General features: G+C 49.4%; 1 protein-coding gene across 3 annotated transcripts in view; it reads left to right on the forward strand.

The window, feature by feature from the left end:
- Positions 1-10783, forward strand: part of CACNG2 (calcium voltage-gated channel auxiliary subunit gamma 2) — a 64707-nt gene extending 53924 nt beyond the window's left edge. For 2 of the 3 annotated variants that reach the window (XM_034777521.1, XM_034777537.1), the window contains 3 exons: positions 1577-1660; positions 8625-8765; positions 9691-10429. In XM_034777521.1, the coding sequence (XP_034633412.1) occupies positions 1577-1660; positions 8625-8765; positions 9691-10226 (761 nt within the window). In that variant the 3' untranslated portion in view covers positions 10227-10429. Of the gene's footprint in view, positions 1-1576; positions 1661-8624; positions 8766-9690; positions 10430-10559 lie in introns of those variants that run through there. The other variant, XM_034777528.1, reaches the window with a different exon arrangement.
- The last annotated feature ends 11395 nt before the right edge of the window (positions 10784-22178 follow it).

Consider the following 22178-nt stretch of genomic DNA (forward strand, 5'->3'; position numbering starts at 1 on the left):
TCCCAATTTGGGAGTGCCAATGCCAGGAGCGTAACCCCCAAGAGCATCTAATCCATAAAGTCAAAGAATCTGGGCCCAGGTCTCCTACACAAACGCCTCTGCAGTGGCTGAACTCCTGCTCTGGAGCCCTAGGGACAGGTGCCCCCAAACCCAATTGCCTCAGTCTCTGTGCAGACACAGCAACTTCCCTTCTGGGCTAGTCAAGGGCAGTTAGTTTTACCTGGATGATACCACTGTAAGGGTAAATTCCAGGAAAAGAGAGGGACACTGCATTGGGGGGTGGGGAACCCATGGAGATTAATGAGATTGTTTTCTGCGTGGTCTTGTTTTGCAATCGGGTGAATGTCCTGATACCAGAAGATAGGGGCTGAGTGATCCCAGTTCTGTGTTGTAACCACGGTTCTTCTAGTCTGCCCCAGCTTTCACTCTGTTCCAAGGTGTCAGCAGGGGTCAGGGAGCTGGACTGCCACCGCCCCTACCGAAATGTAGTGTGTGTGGTTGGAAGTATGAGGACATGCTGATAGCTGTGTGTGCATGTGCATGTTGTAATGTATTGGCCAGGGCTTACTTGTACCACTGCTGCTTCATGGCTGGCCTAGAGAGGATAAGAGCCCTACTATTATTGACAGTAAAGGGTGGATCTCCTTTAGCTAAAATCCTGAGGTTTTTGAAGCTGAAGGTCACATGCCAAAGCTGCATGTGTGCAGTTTAACCAATGCCCGTTAGATCTGGATGTAGCTCCCAGATTCCTTTCCATTTATGTGTAATTGGGTGTTATTGAAGAATTAGAGGGGGGTCAGAGAAGATTGACAAGAATGACTAAAGGCCTGGAAAAACTCTACTATGACCAGAGATTGAAAAGACTGGGATCGTTCAGCTTAGAAAAGGGACAAATGGGAGCAGACATGATAGAAATACATTAAATAATGTATGATCTAGAGAAGGTGGAGCTGGAATGTCCGTTCTCCCTGTCTTGTAACACAAGAACAAGGGGATATGAAATGGCAAACTCAAAACTGATAACAGGAAATACTTTTTCACACAATGTGTACATAAACTGTGGAACTCACTGCCACAGGAAGTCATTGAGGCCAAACTTTAGCAAGATTCAGAAAGGGAGTGGACATTTATATGATACCAAGAATATCCACAGTTAGCATAGTTAATGCTAACAAAAATTTTTGAAGGGGACTATAACCTCATGCTTCAAGGTTTCAGCCAGGCTCTGTAAGGGACCAGGATGAGACCTAATGTCAGGGGTAGATTATCCCACACCTGCCTACTTTGTAGTTCTGACCCTTTCCTCTGAAGCATCTGGTGCTGGCCACTGCCTCAGACAGGATTCTGAGCTAGATGGATCTTAGGTCTGACACAGCAATTCCTATGTTCCCATGTGCATATGGGGATATGAAGGTGTGTGTGTGTAGGATAGGAGAGAATGCCCAAGAGCTTAACGTGAGGGTATGTGTTGCCTGCGAAGGAGGCAGAGAGGGCAGAAAGAATGACCCAGAGGGGAGTTGTTTGTCTCGGCTGGTTTCTGATGTTCTCATTTGTTCTTTCTTCTCTTGTTTTGCAGGGAATTTTAAAGGTCTGTGTAAGCAAATCGATCACTTCCCTGAGGATACAGATTATGAAGCTGACACAGCAGAATATTTCCTCCGTAAGTCTGCAGGCTCTTTTCCTTGGAACTGATTGTGGGTGCGAGCACTGGGTGCCCTTTGCTTCCTGTAGATGACACTGTTCAAAGTCTGGTTCCCTTGAGGATTAACATGCCAGATGAGGCAAAATCTGGAAGAATTGACTGGGGGCATCCCTAAGACCTTCTGAATATCTGTCTCAGTGGGTCCCCTGCCTTCCACTAACGAATCCACTCCCACCTCCACAAGACCAAATCTACCGGATCCTGCTAGAGTCAAACTTGCACTGGCAATTAAAGGGTTTTTTAATTAAAGGTATTTAATTATGATAAAATTCTGTAGCCCCTCAGCCTCACCCCCAACTCTAAATACATTGGAAGAATACTGATAAGGAGAAGGAAGCATTTCCAAGATGCAAAGAGAGTGTCCCATTAGCTCAGATAAAGCAAAACAGATAATAGGCTTCCAGTGAAAATTACTCTAAGGAGAAAGGGAAACGACAGAAGCACTGACTGTGTCACCAGTTGCAATCATCTCTCAGGTGGGAGGGACTAAGTAACCCTGTGGATAGAGGGTATGTTAGAGAGACTTGCAGAGAAACTGCAGGTCATTTGTTCCATCTGATCCCCAGGCAAGGAGATTAGAGGGTTTGAGTATGGGGTCGCAAGCCTTTCACTTCTGAGTCTCTGGATCTAATGCATGCCAGGTCATTTGTGACCAGGAGTCACTACCCTCTGATAATTGTCAATCCACATAAAATGAGTCAGTGGTCTTAGTCTATTTCTGGAGCAAGTAGTCACCTCACAGAAACCAGCACCATGAGAGACACTAATTAGTAGCCTTGGTAGCAGTCTCAGCAGAGCAACCGAGGACTGAATGGGCCATAAAGACTGACCTCCCTTAGATGTAGTAGCCCCTCCATGAGGGGCGGAAGGCACACTAGTGGGGAGACTGGGATAGTGTGTGTGTGTGTGTGTGTGTGTGTGTGTGTGTGTGTGTGTGTGTGCGTGCGCACTTGGGGGATAGGGGCACAAAAGTTTACACCTCTTCTGCTTCTGCTGTCCCTGTTGGACTGCATATATTGAATTCTTATACTGTGATCATATCCGATTTCAAAAACTGAGTAGGTTTGTGCTGGTCAGTGCTCAGATGGGCAAGCTCTGAGGAGCTCCTGCTTCTGTCACCAGAGTTGTTGATCAGACACCTTTGGCTGACAGAACATTCACTGAAGTGGGCTGTGGATAAGAGATGGAGAGCGGGTGGTACAGGGAACTGCATGGGAAGAACAGAGCCTGTTGGAGCTAACACTTCTCTTTGGAGCACAGAAAAGACTGAAGAGCATATACCAGGTCCACTTGCTGCACTTAGAGCATGGTGTGTCTCTGGAAGGGGCACAGAAGTGGAAAGCAGAGACATCAGAGATCAGAGCCCTACTTGGGACATGAGGGCAGAGTTCACAACTCCCATGTACGGGTAGATGGAGCCAGCCTGGAAAACTGTGCAGTTCTGTGTGGTCCGTAAAACCTTCACTGATGAAAAGAGACCACTTTTGTTCAGTGCAAAAGCGGAGGCTCGGTCTTCCTTTACAACAGATGCATAGGTCCCAGCAGCTAATCTCTACCACTATGTCCTGTTGTCACTCCTTGAGCACAGTTCCTGTTGACATCATGAGAAGAGATCTTTGCTCTAAAGGAGCCCAAAAGAAGTGGCTTTTAATTGTGTGGGCTAAGCATCAGGGATCTGCTAGGGCTGGGGATCTCTAGGAGTCATCAACTACGACTCGTGCATGTTTGGAGCATGCTGGAGGCCCAGCAGCACCGTGGAGTTAGAAAGATTTGGGATTCTTTCAAGATCATTTATGTGGATGAAAGAGGGAAACTGTGATAGGATTTAATCATCAATTCTAAAATATTTGCCCACCTGCTGTGGTTTTAAATAATCCCCTGGAGAAGGTTTCCTTAAAATGTATTTCTGTTGCATTGCTTGCCACACAGCTTGTGGGCCAGGGCTGTAAACGCGGGTGACACTCATCAGCAGAGGGATGGGCACACTGGTTTGTTGCTGTAGAGTTACCTCTGAGCACAGGTTTGCTAGTGAAGACTTGTTTGCTGGCATTGGTCTCTTTTTAGCAAACAGAGCTTTGGAGCATTTGTTTTGGGGAAGAGCCCACAGAGGGCTCCAGATCACTGTCTCCTCCAAGAGGAGACAAGTGTAGGTCAAATGGTAGGTCTATTATCCTTGACAATGTTCCCTTCAAAGCAAATCCCCAAGGTGGAATCCCTTAGGAAAGAGCAGTGTTCAATGAACTGAAGCGGGATATTGGGGTTTGGGCAGACTTAATGAGATCCTTGCTGGGTCATGTCTGGTAGAAGGAGCCTCATGCTGAGCTAGGCCTGACTGGAGATGACCTGACTTGGACAGGTTCTCCCAGGACTCCTGCCAAATTGGAGCTTGTTGAGGCTTCACCTGAGCTGGGGCTGGTAGTGTTGGCATGACTGTCTAGGAGGTTGTTTCTGATCTTTAGATTAGATTGTTGCCTGGATCAGAGTGGGCAGGAGATTGGGATGGCAGGGAGCCTGATTAGGACTCAGTTTGGTTTTGCTGACCATTCAGATAAAATGGCTCGGGTTCCTTGCAATCAAATGGCCAGTGTCAGGAGGAAGGGGGGGAATGTCAGTGTGTTTCTTTGCCACAAGACTCTGAGGCTGGGTAGAAGCCATTCTGAACACATTGCCAGCTCTCCTTCCCTTCAGACGGCATGGTCTGCACAGGGCCGGCCAACAACATTTTGGCACCTGAGGCAGGGAGCTCAAATGATGCCCCCATGCCCCCTCGCTGGGACCAAAACTTTGAAAGGTCTCAATTCTGCCTTCTTCCTGTTCTACTCCTCTCATGGTACTGCTCTGCTACCTACCCCAATAAAGGAGAACTAACAACTTAAAATGCCTTGTTCAAAAATTTTAAGTAACACAACTTTCAAATGCCTGAACAGCAAATGTAACTTTTCTTGTCTGGCATTTTTATCTGTTTGAATAATCAAAGTGATAAGTGATGCTTTCCATGCCTTCTTGGTTGCAAAGATTTGAACTGCTTCCTGAAGGTCCACAGTCTGGGCCAACTCCTGTTCTATGGAGATGGTTGCAAGGCCGACCAGCCTCTCCTGTGTCATTGTGGAGCGTAGATGTGTTTTTATTAATTCCAGCTTGGAGAAGCTGCGTTCTCCACTGGCAACTGTTACAGGAAGTGTTAGAAGTATGCGCAGAGCAACAAAAGCATTTGGAAAGAGGGTGGTCTTCTTATTTGTGCACATATATTCCAGAACAGCCTTTGGAGTTGATTCTGCTGAAATGTATCTTGAAAGGGCTTTCAATTCATCACCTAAATCACTCGCATCAATATTGCGCATGGCATCATGTGTCAACACTGTCTCTAGTGCCCTGCATTGCTGGTGTAGGTCTTCTGCAGGTACAGTGAGAAGTTTTGGAATATCACACAACATCCCAAATATATTGCTGCGTTCCTTGAGCTGCATGAAACGTTCTTCAACTGACTGTATTGCACAATCTAGCACCTGGTTAAAGAATTCAACTTTGAATTGTTGTTTGGGGTCTCTTATGGGATTATCCTGTGCCTTGTAATCAGAATGTCTTCTTCTTTGGTGACTCTTGTATTCTTGAATGGGTAGGAAAATAGCTTCAGTGTGAAGTTCCTCTGCCAACTTCTATGCACTCTTCAAAACGTTTTGAAATTCCTCATCTGGCCGGTAAGACTGTAGGTATGACTTTGTCCAGTTGTTCCATTGTTCCAAATATATCAAGGTCAACACCTTGGAGTCTTTTGCTTACAACATTTATTTCAAACAGTATGTCATGCCACAACACTAAGCCAAACACAAATTTGAAGTTATGTATGTTTCTGGTGATTCCATTTCCCTCTGCCACTGTTCTCCCATGAACAGTTCCTATCATAGTATTATCCTCCATAATGGCAACTATGGCATTGTTTGGCACATACAAATGATCTGAAGTGCCACGCAGTGCTAGGTTTTGGGTAGCAAGCATTCTCACAATGGCAATGAGCCTTTTCAGAACATTTTGCTAGTAAAGAGACTCTGATGCAATCTTCTTTTGATGCTGATCATCTCTGGTGGCCTTTAACCTTAGTCTCATCTCAAGTTCTTTCCACTTATGGAATGCTCTCTGGTGATTTGCTGCCTTCTCATGGCATGCCAGATTTCTAGCCAGATTTTTCCAGTCCTTTGTTCCTGTAGAACCCAATGTGGCTGGAACATTAGACTGGAAGAGTTTGCAACAAAAGCAATATGCAGCATTCTGGGTTTTTGAGTACATAAGCCATGGCCTCTCCACTTCGTCACCATTGGGGATTTCACAACAGTAATGTGTTAGATGGAAACTTCTATTTTCATTGTCTTTGGGGAACATGAAGTTTTTCACTTGCTGTGGCCCATGCAGTACAAGGAAGTTCCTCAGGCTACTGCTCAAGTGGGTCCACAGTCCTGGATCATCTAGACTTAAGGAACTAAACTTAGCAGCAGCTGTTTCTTGCGCCCCCACCACACTCTTCTCTGATCTACACTTTTCTTCAGAAATGTGCACGGAGATGGAGATATGGATGCTGCAGTAGCTGCCAGGTCACCTGCACTCTGACTAACTGGAAGATCAGGCATCTCCTCACCACTCACATCCTCACTGGGGCCGGAAGGCTCACCATGAACATTTTTGTCTATGTATCTCAGGAGAGCTCCTTCCTGCTTAGATAGAAAAGCTTCCTTTGCTTTCTTTCTTTTTCTGCACGCTGCCCCAGAGGGGCATTTTCTTCTTTCACTCATGACTGCTGTTCTGTGCCAACTATAGTGGCTCTCAACACTCAGTTGAAGGGGACAAATAAGCAGGCTGGTAGCAGGGCCTGAGTGAGGGAAGATATCAGCGTCTTAAGGGCCTAACTGGCTCCTACTACTTCAGTTGGCTGCCTGTTCTCCTCAAGTGGGTTCAGGGAAGCAGCAGGAAACAGAAAGCTCCCTGAGAAGCTGGTGTTAATCAGTCCAGGCTCCTGGGGGTGCTAGAGAGGTACATAAGAGGCTCCTCCTCCTCTCTCTCCCTGCAGCTCCAGCTGCTTTCTGTTATTCCCTCTCACCTTTTCTCCTGCCTGCCTGTTATGTCTCTTGTGCCCTCCTTCCTCCAGCACAGCACTCCACCATCTCTGTGCATCTAGAGCAGAGAGAATACATATGCACCAGCAGCAGATACAGTTTTCTGCACCCTGGGTCCTAGTGGCGCCCCTCTCCCCCTGCACACAGACACACACACACACACAGAGTCTGGCACCTGAGGCGGCCGCCTCAGTTCACCTCATGGTAAGGCCAGCCCTGGGTCTGCACTGGACTCTGGAAGGGTACGGTGGGTTCAGTGACAGCCCCTCTCTTCCATGGTCATTTGACTCTGTGGAACTTCTGAAATGAATAAGGCAACGGAGCTGAGATTAAGGCCAGAGAATCCTGGTTTCACCCCTTGAAGTGTCCTCTGCTCCCAATTTCACACTGTGACCTTGTGTTCTCCCCAGCATGTGATGCTAACAATTTCCACGGGGCCCCTCCATACAGCGGGCATCCACTTGGCATTTGCTTGCTGTCATCTGGCTCCCCACTGTTCAATCTTCCCTACTTTCCCCAAACCATTAGCACGGTTATTCCCATCCCGTTCCCTGAAGTAGAACTACATAGGACTGGAGAACAGGCAAGAGGTTCCTCACACCCCTTTGGGTTTATAGCAAGCAGGGATTGTGCTAGAGTCAGCACCAGCAAGAATTCAGTGCCTGATACGAGGGATAGATTCTCCCCCAGGGCCTGTGAACCAATCATCCCTGCTTTCTAGGGAAACCCCCTTTGTTTGCTTTATTCAGGATGATTCTCCCACCTTTGCGCTGAAAGAAGATTTGCATTGGGCTGTTCTTGCATTGAGGCATGTTCTTTCTCAGCCATGTGTTTGTTTCACTCTGTAGCATCTTCTTTCTGCTGGGAAGAGAGGACAGGCCTCTCTCATAAAAATACTGACTGTACCTGCTGTGATGTATTGTGCAGCGTGTGCCAGTCCACAACACTGCTCTCTGCTGGACAGAATATGGAGGGAAGGGGTGAGGGCGGCACAAACGCACACCACCACCATCTGGTGGCTGAAATAAGTGAGAGCTCCTCCCGGTGTGTGTGTGTGTGTTTGCACACGCATGTGCACTGCTCTCTGCTGGATGGAATATGCATGAGGTTGTGAAGTTGCACCTTTAGCTCGCCTGTGCTTCTGGAGGATTAGATTGTGAGTTTTATTTCCCAATGCCAGTGAGGGCTGCAGCCTCAGCCTATAGCCACAGACTGTCACCCTGCCTCAGTAGCTGCTTTCCAACTCTCTACAAATCTCTCCTTAGGAGGCGAGTTCACTTTCCAAATGATGTGCAATTGACTGACTCTTTGGGTGAAACGTTTGGGACGCTGGCACTGCTCTTTAAAAACCAAACTGCATTGCATTATAGATGGGAATAATAGCTGAAGGGCCCTACTCAGGCACACGGTGTGAACAAAAGCAGGAGTGAGAGGTTTGCAGCGGGTTCAGCCAGGTTATGAAAGAGTCCCAGGTAAACTTCTGCCACCAGGCCCCCTGAGTATGCCACTGGCTTCTGATAGTCTCAATGACAATCCAACACATGGGTGATCCATTTGTGACCACTCTCTCCTTCTGTTTCCTCTCGCCCTCCCCTTCTTTCTCTTTATTCCTCCCTGAATCACTCTGCCCTCTCCATGTTTCTCTCCCTTCTCTGTTTCCTCTCCTTCTCCCCCACACAATACATGCTATTGTTTTCCTTCTGAATCTGTTCCCTCCCCTCCCCATCTCTTTGTCTCCTGTGTTGTTTTCTCTTCTCCCTTTCCTCTGTCTCCTACCTGTGCTGTTATTTCTCCCCCTCTCCCTCTCTTTTTCACAGGGGCTGTAAGGGCCTCTAGTATTTTCCCGATCCTGAGTGTGATTCTGCTTTTCATGGGTGGACTCTGCATTGCAGCCAGCGAGTTCTACAAAACCCGACACAACATCATCCTTAGTGCCGGCATCTTCTTCGTGTCTGCAGGTAAAGGGATGAGGGACAAATGGGCTGGGGAGATGGAAGACTAAGAGCAATAGCGAGGAAGATGCCATCAGGGAACGAGAGTGACAGGCTGTCCAGGTGATGGAGCAGCAGGGGCAGAAGGGAAAGGAGGTGGTATGTTTGCACAGGCAAAAAGGGCAACATATATTTTTCAGTCTAGATGAGCTTTATTTCAGATGAATGAAAACATTCAACCAGAAAGAGTAAATATAAAGTCTCTCTGTGTGTGAGAAAGAGAGAGAGAGAGAGCACACAGTGACTCACTCTGACATTCTGCATCTGAAGTGACACACAAATGGCAGCTTCTCCCTGCAGAGAGATTCCTGTACATGTACAAACGCAGTAAACAGAAAACAGAATCCCAGCTCCCTTCAGTTACATGGCTACGTCCACCACTGGACAGACTCTGACATCAGACAGATGGAGCCATGGGGTCCCTGGACTACTTCTCAACAGGGTGCAACCACCTTGGGTGGAGGAAATATAGGAAATCAATTTCTCCAGGACAAGGTTAGAGCAGTGTTGGGGTGCAGGGCTGGGAAGGCAGGATCTCAGAATTGGATGTACATGGAGACTGAGCGCCTCTCTACATCTGCTGAGGGAGCGGGTCTCACAGAGACAGGCAGGACTGACTGGGGTGCCAGTAGCAGGGTGAAGTTTAGGATTCAGTGAACATGTGGAATGAATTGCTCTCTCACCTGAGAATCCCCAGAGAGGGCTCCAAGCAGGGCAGGGTTGGAGGCTAGTTTGGGGAGCTGTGAGCAGACAGGCAGTCGGGCCCTCACCAGCACTGGACTACTCTTGGGAAGACCGGTGGGATCCTAGGCTTTAACCTTGCACCTCCTGCTGTCCTTTCCCTCTAGGATACTCTAATGTTTTCCTCTCTCTCTCTTATCATCGCCCGCAGGTCTGAGTAATATAATTGGCATCATTGTGTACATATCAGCCAACGCTGGAGACCCCTCCAAGAGCGACTCCAAGAAGAACAGTTACTCCTATGGTTGGTCCTTCTACTTTGGGGCCCTGTCCTTCATTATAGCTGAGATGGTTGGAGTTCTGGCCGTCCACATGTTTATTGACCGGCACAAACAGCTGCGTGCCAACGCTCGTGCCACGGACTACCTCCAGTCCTCCGCCATCACCCGCATCCCCAGCTACCGCTACCGCTATCAGAGACGCAGTCGCTCCAGCTCCCGTTCCACTGAGCCTTCACACTCCAGGGATGCCTCGCCCGTCGGGATCAAAGGGTTCAATACCCTCCCATCAACGGAGATCTCGATGTATACCCTGACCAGGGACCCCCTGAAGGCTGCTACCACCCCCACCGCCACCTACAATTCCGACAGGGATAACAGTTTCCTCCAGGTTCACAACTGTATCCAGAAAGAGAACAAGGACTCTATCCACACTAACACAGCCAACCGCCGGACCACCCCGGTATGAAGCCACCGCCAGGAGCTGAAAATGGGGAAGGAGCAGGCGGGAGGTGGGGAGGAAACAGAAGAGGAGGAGCAGGGGCACCAGGGCGGGCAGGGGAGGGAGAAGAGAAAGCAACCATGGGGGAAACCTTCCAAAAGCAAAAAACAAAAACAAAACAACAACAACAAGAAAAGAAACAAAAGAAAAGAAACGACAATGACAAAAAAAGTATAAAAAAAATAAGAAAAAAGAAAAAAAAGAAAAAACTTTAAAAACCAAGAGAGATTTAAAAAAAATAGAAAATAAATTCAAAAGAAAATGCATGATTTCCCATGTACCATTATTTTAACATTTAAGGACTCTATCCACACTAACACAGCCAACCGCCGGACCACCCCGGTATGAAGCCACCGCCAGGAGCTGAAAATGGGGAAGGAGCAGGCGGGAGGTGGGGAGGAAACAGAAGAGGAGGAGCAGGGGCACCAGGGCGGGCAGGGGAGGGAGAAGAGAAAGCAACCATGGGGGAAACCTTCCAAAAGCAAAAAACAAAAACAAAACAACAACAACAAGAAAAGAAACAAAAGAAAAGAAACGACAACAACAAACAACAAAAAATTAAGTGGGAGGAGGAGGAGGAGGCAGCTCTTTGGATTTTTTCAGGTTTCATTCTTTCATTTTTTTGGTTTGTTTTCTGTTCAGTTTTAACCCGACGTGGACTCACAGGCTCCGGGGGTGGGGAGTCTCCAGGAAGTGTGGGGGGATGGATTAGCAGTGATGAGTGTATCTGTGGGAGTTCTAGGGGTTCGTGATGACCCTGGAGATCTTGGGGTTACTTGTGACCTGCTCAGACTTGCCAAGACCCTGAGATCAAAGGTGATTCATGTGTCTCTTGTGGGCCCTTGAAGGGTTAACATTGACTTTCCTGTCCTTGGGAATCCCAGGGGTTAATGCTGATTCCCTGGTCCCCAGGGCTCCCAGGGAGTTAATGGTGACCAACCTGGACTCACTAGTCCCTGGGGATCCTGTGGTTAACAGCAACATTGCAAAAAAAAAAAAAAGTTTCTAAAAAATAAGTAGCAATTTTTTAATAAAACAAAACCAACTATAAATAAATGTAAATACAGTAAGTGGATTTACTTGCAAGAAAACCAGATAGTATTTTTCTTTTCATTTTTGTTTTCTCCAGCTTTAAACTGTGAAAACGTGGGAGTTGGGGGGAGGGAGGGAGGGAAATGCAAATTAGCAGGGGGGGGGCTTGTAAAGAGAAAACGGAAATTGAATCCCTTTAACAAAATGAAAATCGCTGAGAGGCCGGAGCTCACCTGGCTGGCAGGAGGGGAGAGGCTCCCCGCTGGCCACAGGGCTTTGTGCTAGACACACATCTCTCCCTGAGGAGAGGAAGATGCTGCTATTGGGGGGATGGGTGACAGACAGCATAAGGACTATATGCTAATAAGGAGACTAGCATTCACATGCGCACTCCCATCATGCATGCAGTGGATGCTCCCCGGCGTAGGCAGACATGGGATGCCTACTGCTGTATATATCTTCAAATGTCAGTTTTGCCTAGTCACCAAGAGCCTGACCCCCACCCCCACTAAAACCAACGAGAGTCTGTCCATTGACCTCAATGGGCATCGGATTGGGCCCCAAGGCTTGGACGGACCTCGTCGTGTACAAGGCCTGATTCCCTACTGCCTTGCCCCTGCGTAGTCGTTTACATCCAGCAGGGTAGGTGCAAAGTGCTACCAGATTGGAGGTCCCCATTTGCTTGCCCCAGTGGTAGTGTTTTACTCTCATTCTGTCCCGGGGCAGTGACTAAAACAGGTGCAAGGCAGTGAGGCCCTTGAACTCCTACATACATGCTTTCCTCTTTCTGCTCATACACACTCTGGGCCTGATTCTCCTCTCCCGCTGGTTTGACCCCAGTTAACTCCCCTGCAGTTAGTCCTGGTTTACACTGGTGCGCATGAGAGGAGAATCAGGTCTACAGTCTCCCATTCATACGCGCACTCGTCCCACCACATCATTGCAGACATCTACCCTCCCTTCCCTGCTTCCTTCAAGAATGTAAATCCTGCAAACCTCCTCACCATGCCTGCAGCACCCATCCATCCCAGGAATTATCACACGCACCAGGCACTTGGCCTAACATTTAGCGCCAAGGCTTTGTGCTGAGGAGAATCAATGTGCCAAGGAGGTCCTAGAAACCACTTGTAATTCAGCTCCCTTTATAATGCTGCTACCAGGACACAGAGAGGGATGGCGGGGAGAGTGGGCAAAGCAAACAGAAGGAGAGCATTATCAATATGCCGCCGTGTGTCACTCAGTCAGCTACAGACCAGCCCAGGGCCAGCACAGATTGAGAGAATTCTCCGTGGACGTATGGACAACAGAATCCCTTCTGTTGCATCCAGGGGCAGGTCAAGGGCTGCGGGTTTATTGAGTGGGTCAGTTAACCCTTTCAGCTGCTCAGCCCCACCCTTGACTCTGTTCCAATTCCTGCTGTTCCAGTTTTAAAGGTTGTTAAGTCCCATGGTTCAGCTCCCACTGGAGTGTAGACACTGTTCCTAAAACGATTCCTGGCCCCAGATATTGCTGCTTTATCCTACTTTCCCTCTCAGCACAGGAAAGTGGGGTCCCTTCCAGGGCAGGGTTGGGGAGCAGCATGTGGGAAATTTAAGTCCAAGGTTAAACGAATTCTCTCTAGGTCTTGAGGGGAAGGTCTGGCGCTGATGGAGAAGCACAGAGAAAGGTTAGATGAAACTGATCATCTAGGTGGCATGCCTCAGTCTGTACTGGGTGTCTGGGATTCCTGCTGAATTCCAGTCACCTCCCAGCCTGCCATCCCCACCTGGTCCCCAGGCCTTTGAAAATATAAAAGAATAGATGAAAAATAACCCCCTCCCTCCACCTCCAAGCACTGAATTAAAATTGGTTTCCCAAACTCCGGCATAGACAGAGTACGGTGTTTTGGGTTAAATCCAAAGCTGCTTTCGAGAACTTGATGCCCACAAAGTTCTTGAGCATTTGCAGAGTGGAACGAGAAGATGAGTGAGCACCTGGGTGTGAGAGAGGGGGAGAGAAGAGGGAGGACTAGGACTGGCGGGGAAGCTTTTTCTAAGGATATTGCTCATGTCCAGCTCAAACCAGTTCAAGAAACCAACCTCCATTTTCTTTATTTTGTGGGGTTTTTTTCAGACTGTTAAAAAGAAAAAAATTTAAAAAACAGAAAATTACAAAAAAAAAAAAAAATCCTGGTACATGAAATAAAGATTTTTTTTTTTATAACTTGGTCCTCGTTTATGTGGCTTTATTGGGAAGTCTTGAAGAAAAGAATTTTTGGCCTGCCAGAGGAGTCCGTCGGGGGAACAGTGACACAGAGTAGTTTGGAGGGAAGCGTTGGTCTGGTTAGGAGTTCTAGCTGATGTTGCCACTTTGTCTGGTCTTCCCACATGTTTGCGGCCCAGGAAGAAAGGATGACGTGGGGGGCTTGAGGGGGAATAGGTTTTGCCATCCTTATGTTTGAACTAAATGCAATTAAACTGGAGTTGTTGGTGTGTTTGTTTTCTGGAATAGCAGCCATGAGACAAGGTGCATTGTGGGCTTTTCCCCCCTTCTTCTGAAGCATCCCGATGACAGGCCAGTTATCTGTCAATGTTGCCAATTCTCGCAATGTTAGTAATAAGCAACAGAGGGTCCTGTGGCACCTTTAAGACTAACAGAAGTATTGGGAGCATAAGCTTTTGTGGGTAAGAACCTCACTTCTTCAGATGCAAGTCTTAAAGGTGCCACAGGACCCTCTGTTGCTTTTTACAGATTCAGACTAACACGGCTACCCCTCTGATACTTGAATGTTAGTAATGTATTTTAAAGCCCCAGCTCCTGGAGTCCAGGGGAGAATCTCAGGTTTCATTTCAAAATAAAAAGTTTCTAGCTCTTGTAGCTATGGAGAAAAGTCTGCAAATATGAAGCTAATGCAGCCCCAAAACCAGAAGGCAAATTAAAAAAACCACAACTTTTTTAAACATCTCATGTATTTTAAACCATTCATTATTTTTGGGGTGCTTGACTCATAATCTTTGAATGCTTGAAGCTGGCAATACTAGGCTGGCAGAGAGGCAGTAGGGTTCAGGCTGCTGCAAGCAGGCTCAAGGAATTAGGAAATGGGGCTGGGACCAGACCTCAAGGGGAGCCTCCTCAGATATACGCCCTTTGTATTAATTGTCTGGGTCTGTTACATCCTGGCACCTTTGGATGTCCAAAGCATGACTGAAAAATTTGGGGCAGAGATGGGGATAGATATTTGTGGGCAATTTGGGAGGAGGGAGGATCCCCATGTGAGTGGAATCAGCTGCCTTTGGCAGTCAGTGTCTATAGAGAAGAAACTCCACGCTGGAGGGGAGTGAGGCAGAGGAACAAGGATGGGGTGAACTGGCTCACCAGAAATGTAACTGAGTTACCAAGTCTTTGCCCAAAATTCAAACTCACCCCATCCCCGCTCCCTGATGTGCAGTCAGAACTCAAACTGGATCCTCAAACTTTTGTCCTAAACTCAAAGGAACCCCCAATATCATCAACATCTCCCTCCCCCTGCCACACACACACACAAAACTTTGATGGGGCTAGTTAGTTGTCATTTGTTTTCAATTTCACTTTTGCAGGCTGTTTTGCTTCCTGGTTCCAGCCAAAAGCAACACTGTTTAAAACCCTGCAAGGAAAGGTTGTTGTCCGTGGAACAGGGGCCTGGCTGGAACCAGGAAGTAATGGAGAGGGGACATGGCCTGACAAGAGGGCTCCGGACTTGACACAGCCAGGAGAGTAGGAGGTGCTTTGAGTGACTGAACTACCACCAAGCCTTCTGGAGCTTTGCCTGATGCTGAGTAGGGGCTGCCAGGGAACGAGGTGACACACAGCTGAACAGGAAGGAAGAATCTCTGCATTAAGCAAATAGAGAGCAGCTGGATGGAAGCAAAAGGTAGTGGGGAGTTATACCAGATTATACCAGAGCTGGGAAAAAAACCCAGTAAAGGGCAGAATCCAGTCAGAGAAATTAAACAGACAGTGATGAGAAGTGTGAGGAGGAGACACAGGGTTCCCGCTCTTCCAACACAATGGGCAGAGTGGGTAAAGCAAAGTCAGCGGAGGGCAGATCCGGCACATCCATCGGCATGAAAAAGGCACGGTGGTGTGAAGGAGATGCTGGGTTAGGGCAGGCTTGAGAGGCCATGCAGGCGGGGGCAAGCCCACATCCCTGCTGTTTGCTGTTCAAGGGACAATGATGGTGCTGGTGGCTCAGAAGGAGCAGCAGTGAAAACCCCTCAGGTACGTGAATAGCACCAATGGGGAGGGGAGGGGGTGTGCGTCCAGAGCCCTGCTAATATTAAACTGATGATGCTGGGTACGAACACTTTGCATTTCTCGGGCCCCTTCCATCTGAAGACATGAAAACACTTTGCAAACAGTAACACCTACAGCCTCCCAGCCTCCCTGTGCCATAGTCTCTCTAGGTCAGGATCCTTATCAGAGAAGAAACCACAGGCACATGAGGAAAGTGACTTGCTCAAGGTCACACAGTGAAGCAGTGGCAGACCCTGAAATAGAGCCCAGCTCTCCTGACTCCCAGTCCCCTGTTCTAACCACTAGGCCATACTGTGTGGAAGAGCCCAACCAGGAGGAGCGGAACTGAACCCCTGACTCACAGACACAGGATGGCAGCATATGAACAAAGGGGAAGCCTTTGCAGGGGGTTCAGAATCCCACAGGGAGGGGGGAGGAAATGTTCTTGCAAGGAGGAGTGGGGGGGCTGCAGACACCTGTGGTGGGAGAGGTGAGGAACAGTACTCTGGGAGGAACAGATCCTGACAGCAACATGTATGTGCTGTGGGGGGGGGAAGGGTAGCAAGGCAGGCAGGCAGGGGAAATGGCAGAAAAAGTGATAGTAAGAAAAACCCAGAGACGATCTCATAGGGGAGGGGGCTATTAAATTTGATCCTAGTCCTAGCCTTAACGCTGGGGGGGCAGAGGGGACTTGTCATGGCTCATACCTGGAGGCTCATGGATTCGGGGCTGGATGGCCAAGACACTGCAGAGCTTCGGTGCCCGCAACCTGGCGGCACAGGAGTTAGCGTGCTGGAGTCGCCGGTGCACTGTGCCTGACAGTGCAGGTGCCACCAGGGTGACTAATTCCTGGTTTCTGCCGGGAATATTACACTTCCCTCCAGCCCCAATTTCCTTGTTGCAGCCCCCCCAAAAAAGAAGACACTTGCTGCTGCAGTACTTCTATTTTGTAGCTGCCACGTTCTGGATTGAAGGGGGAGCTGGTAACCAACTGTCTTTGAATCTGTTGGAAAGGTCACAGCAAAAGCCACTGCTCCTCCTCGGCCTGAGTGAACAGCCTCAGCAGCTAAACCAGCACGGAGGAGACAGATTGTGACGGCTCCCGGGTCTCCTGCATTGGCAGCGCAGGGCACTAACCACTGGCGCTCCTAACCCACCTGCTCCCACGGGACAGCAGTCCGGACAGGAAAACCTGGCTAGCTTGTGTGGCAGTGTTCGCCAGAAGGCCGACTTGGAACCTTCCACTCCAGATAGGCTAGAATCCCACCCCTCTTCTGCAGACGGAGATGCTTTGAACTGATGTGTGGGAGCAGCAGGGTTAATTCTGCTGTGCGACTGGGCCAAAGGCAGAACGGCTCTCTGGGAATGAAGGGGTTGAAGCAGCAGGTTGGCTCTCCCCGGGCTGACACTGATGGATTACAGTATGTCCTCTGTATTAATAGCACTGCAGTTCTCTCCTCTGACTCTCGCACCCGCCTGCTGCATCTTGCACTGATCAATACTGGGGCCTTGCATTAAAATTCCACAGTTATCTCCTCTGGTCACTTGTAAACACCCTCTCTGCCCCAGCGCTTTCTTCTCTCCTCCTGTTCGCTAGCTATCTGTCTCCCTCCCCCCAGTTCTCTGACACTCCTTTTCTTCCCTCCTCCAGTCTTCCTAATTAGCATCCACTTCCCATTCCTGGCGCCAAGCTTTCCCCCAACCTGCCGCATATAAGTCACTTACTCCCATTAAGTACAAAGGGCATGGCTTGTATCTCCCCAGGGAGCACCACACACACAAAGCCACGGTGTGATGCAGCATGGCTGTGTTAGAAAGGCTACAGCACCACAACCCTCTTCCTTCCCCCTATTGCTGCATTGGGGTGCTGGGAGACTGAACATGACCAAGCTATAGAATATGGCCCTTCATTCAACGTTGAGTCACAGCTGTTGTATCAAGCTGGGGTTGCTGAGCTTCCGTTGTCATTTCTCTAGTTTACCCTCTCTGGGTTCACCCCCAGGGCAGTGAGATCTGTCCCCTCTCCCTCACTGTTTTCCCTTTAACTCTTTTCGCTTTCCCTCCTGCTCTGGACATCACTCAATCCATGCCTGTCCCGTTCCTCCTCCCATCTTTCCACCTCCTCACATCTGCTTCTCAACAGACACCCAGCAGTCCATCAAAGTTGTCCGCCTAGCTCCTTCCACTTGCCCTGTCCTTTCATCCCAGCAAGGATCCTTCTGCTGAATAACTATCCTCCAGATTTCCAGAGCCTGCCTACCCTGCAGGCATTTCTGTGTAAGGCGCTACCAAGTCCAAATGGGATTCACCTAGCAACAGGTGGAAATGGCAGCCCATGGTGTGAAGAAGCAGGCTCCTGGAGCCTGGGAGTATAACCGAGTGCTGCTCCTCACCCCATGCCCTGAGCAGAGGACACTGCTGGAATAGCAGAGAGCTTACCCCTTGGTTCCCAGTGTGGGGGACGGAGCCAGCAGATGCAGCTGTCTGGGGGAGTCAAGGCTGTCTATTCCTTAGTCAGCAATGGGAGATAGGTGCTCACTTCCTTCTGTGCCCTCTGCTGTCTCCATAACACTCCCGGCCCCCACCAGCCCAGAGGACAAGAGGCTGGGTCTGGAGATCTAAACCTAGATCTCCCAAGTCCCACATGGCAGGGCAGGAGCATTAATCTCACAGCTCATAGACTCATAGACTTTAAGGTCAGAAGGGACCATTATGATCATCTGGTCTGACCCCCTGCATGCTGCAGGCCGCAAGACCCTTCCCTGGACTCTGCCGTTGAAGTCCCCAATCCTGTGTTTTAGTGACTTCAATCGGCTGAGACCCTCCTGCTAGTGATCCCTGCCCCATGCTGCGGAGGAAGGCGAAAAACCTCCAGAGGCTCAGCCAATCTACCCTGGAGGAAAATTCCTTCCTGACCCCAAATATGGCGATCAGTAATACCCCGAGCATATAGGCAGAGTCTCTAGCCTGACCCTTGTTGGCCATTATGCTATTCACGTACCATTGCTTGGTTTTCCTTGGCTACTGTGTTTTACCATTAAACCATTCCCTCCATAAACTTATCCAACTTAATCTTAAAACCAGACAGGTCCGTCACCCCCACCGTTTCCCTCGGAAGGCCGTTCCAATATTTCCTTTCATTACCTCAGTCATCACTTTCAGCATCTCCCCCTGCTGGACCGCCAGTTTTTGGAGAGCTTCACTTAAGCTTTCCAATGTTAGCTGTGTTTGGAGCAGGGCTTTTTCCCCAGCAGCTGCATTCATGAGGCCACCACTTCGTGTACGGGGGTTAGTCTTGGCTGTCTCTGTCACAGGAACTTTCTCTTCTTCTGACCACATAATAGCAGCCTGCATGAGTTCATGGAACTTCTTACTGAGCTCTTCCTTAAACCTCCTTTTCATTTCACGGCGGAGGGAATCATCCTGGAGCCCCAGCACTAACTGCTCTTTCAGAACCGTATCTGGGTCTGGAACTCGTTGAGGGTCTCGCCGCTCCACTCTGCTCATTTTCTCCAGCTTGTGTTGGACCCTGGCATTGGATGGGGCCAGGGATTTGAAATGGCCTGGCAGTGCAGTGAGCTGATTGCAGGGCACCAGGACCTCATCCTTCCTCTTTTCCTTTTGTCTTCCTTTCCCTCTCGGCCGCTGCTCTTCTCCCTTTTTTTTGCTCCTTGCTGGCATGGTGCACAGCGGGCAGTGCTGCCTCCTGCAGGCTGGTATCAAAGCTCAGAGGAAGCCTGCACTGGCCCTTTGATCTGCATGTTTCAAGCTGCCAGAACAAGCCAGTGGGACGCCTCATCCCAGAGATAATTACAGACGCCTGGTGTTCCATTTCCACTCATCCTCCAGGGACCCCTTCCACAAGCAGCAGCAATGGGCCTGCCTGGAGAATGAGGGCACGAGGAAGGGATGGAGCTCCAGAGCAGGCCAGGAGCCCATTCAGCAGAGAACAGGCTCAGAGCTGAGGGCCCTGTTACTATAATGGGCATCACACACACACATGTACCAGGAACAAGGCAGCCATGCACATGGGCCTACTCTTCTGGGGCATAATCATCCTCCCATTCTACTCTCCCCTCCACCTGCTTCTCCTCTAGGGTGAGACATGGTCCCCCTCCCCCTTCTGGTTCCTGCCAGCCTCACCAGGACACAGAGGCCTGAGCTCCCCAGTACTGAAGAATGCAACTGGGAGGTGCCGAAGGAGCCAGTAGCCTCTCCATCCCCACTGCATTGTTGCCCCGTCCCTGGGCAGCTCTCGGAAGTTGCTGGCCTCTCCTTCATGGCTGTGCATGGCCAGGTCTGAGACAGACTGGGAGAAGGATGGGGTTAATTCTCCCTGGCTGGAAAAGCCATCATCCGAGCTAGGGACTTGTAAGGTCCTCATCACCAGAGTAGCGGAGCACCTTGCAACGCTCCTGGAGCAAGAGAACAGAAGAAGGCAATTATGCAAAGCACTAGCTGGTAGGAGCTAGGTATTAATAATAGTGTCATATGAAAGTAGAGTCAGGAGTGAAATAGCCCCTGGACCAGCTCCCAGAGGGGACAATCATGGCAAGAAAGGATGGATCAGTGAATAGGGCTCTGGATGGGGACCCACGAGACCTGCGTTCAGTTCCTGGCTTGGCCACAGACTCCTTGCGTGGTCTTGGGCAGGCCGATCTACCCTTTGCCTCAAGTCCCCATCTATAAAATGGGGATAATCTTTCCCTACCTCCCAAGGTGTTGGGAGGCTAAAATCCATTCCAGCGTGTGATGCACTCATGCTATGGTGGTGGGAGGCCACATCATTACCGAACTGTGGAGAAAGTGATTCCTTCTTGGGATGTGGCCTGTCCAGCAGGGATACGTGATTCTCTACCAGGGAGAGATCTCCATGCCTGGGGTCGGTGGATCAGTGGTTCCCTCCTAGGACTCTGGAGTGGGATGCTTATTCTGCCCAAACCCCAGAGGTGTTTTTAAGGTACAGGGGATTGAGAGTGAGAGACAGGGAAGGGATAAGGTTCCGGGGCCAAACACTGTGAATTCAGTTCAGGCCTCAAGGGGTGCAGACAGGGGCAGGCTCTATATAATAATAAATAACTGAGCACTTACACTGCACTGTTCATGTTCAAAGCACTTCCAAACATTAACTAATGAATCTGTCGTAGTAAGGAATGTTTTAAAAGGGCAGAGCTGAAAGCAAATGGCTCATGGGTGGCTGTGAGCACATTTCCCCTGTTTTCAGGGGTGGATTAAGACTATATTGGACTTGATCCCTCAAAACCACCCTCCCCAAGGCCCCCCACCACCACATTCTTGAGTCACTAGCACTGTATGCTACCCTTGCCACCCTAATCAGAGTCACACTTCCCAGATGCTGCCTGCCTGCCCCCGCTGTCCCTCAGGTCATGTTGTGAAGTGATCTGTGGAGTGGAGTGGAGGAGGGAGCACCATGGATTTAGGATGCATGTCCTCTCTAGGTCCTGTGCTGGCAGCAGATGGCCAGCTGGCAGCAATCAGCTGCGCTTTACCCTGTGTGCTGCTCACTGACTCACACTATGCAGGGTCCTGATCCTGCAGCCTCTCCCAAAGGGTTAATGGTGCCCAAGCTGAGGGGACAGCATTGCCCTGGGAGAGATGACTGGTGGCTGCTCATGTGGGTCTGGAAGTCCTCAGCTTTACTCTTCCTCTTTATTTTTCTGTCTAAGCATTGGCCTCATCTGCCCAGCTTTCCTTACCTCTTCCCGTGGTAGCTTCCATCTGCAGGCTTGGTGCAGTCCCTTCTGAGGATACATGCCTGGCCTAGCAAGGCAGGGATAAATCTGCCTGGCTTCTTACTATGAGATCAATCAATGTACTGTAGTATCAGCTGGTGAGCCCAGCAGGTCTCAAGGCCCACCCCCACAGGGAGTCAAGAGCTAGCAGACCATTCATAACTCAGGAGGAGTGGAGCTGTGATATGCTAACCCTGACCCCAATAGGACATAGTCATGGGGAGCTCCCATGCCCCCAGCACTGCAATATGAAAGGTTTGTCAGGAGGGGATTTCTTTTCCTCAGTTTTAGGTGCCATGGGCCATACAGGCCCTTTAACAGGAGGAACTCTGGGAACCACCTGAGTGCCTCCAGGCCGCACTTGCCCAGTACAATCATGTGGGCAGAGGAATTTGAGGAAGTAGGAAGGGCTCTGAATTGGGGTAGGGGAGGGAAGAGGAGCTGGAACTATGTCACTGGGGCACTGCCCCACTCAAAACCATGAGAAAACAAAATCCATGTAAAACGAATGTGCCCTTGTCCCAGTGCTGTGCACCATTCCTAGCTGGTCATGGAACAGGATGGACCTTCGGACTCACATAAAGGCAGCCACTCCAATGCCCCAAGTTATATAGGGCAAGTTCTAGTAGGGGGTGCAAATGGAAGAAGAAGCAGCAATCGCCTTCCCTGAATAGCCAAGCCACTGCAGCTGAGAATTGAGGGTCACATTCAATATGAGCATGCACAACTAAGGCAAGTTAGTGTGAGCAGCTGTAGACCTGCCCCTGGGTGGTGCCTGAGTTTGCTTCTGGCTACAAAGGGTCTGATGTTAATGTTAACTCTCCTCATCCTCAGATGTCCCTCTGTGTGAATGTTCCATAGTGTGGTCCTGTTAGCCTGGAGC

Source organism: Trachemys scripta, chromosome 1 (genome assembly GCF_013100865.1).
Source record: "Trachemys scripta elegans isolate TJP31775 chromosome 1, CAS_Tse_1.0, whole genome shotgun sequence".
NCBI lineage: Eukaryota > Metazoa > Chordata > Testudines > Emydidae > Trachemys > Trachemys scripta.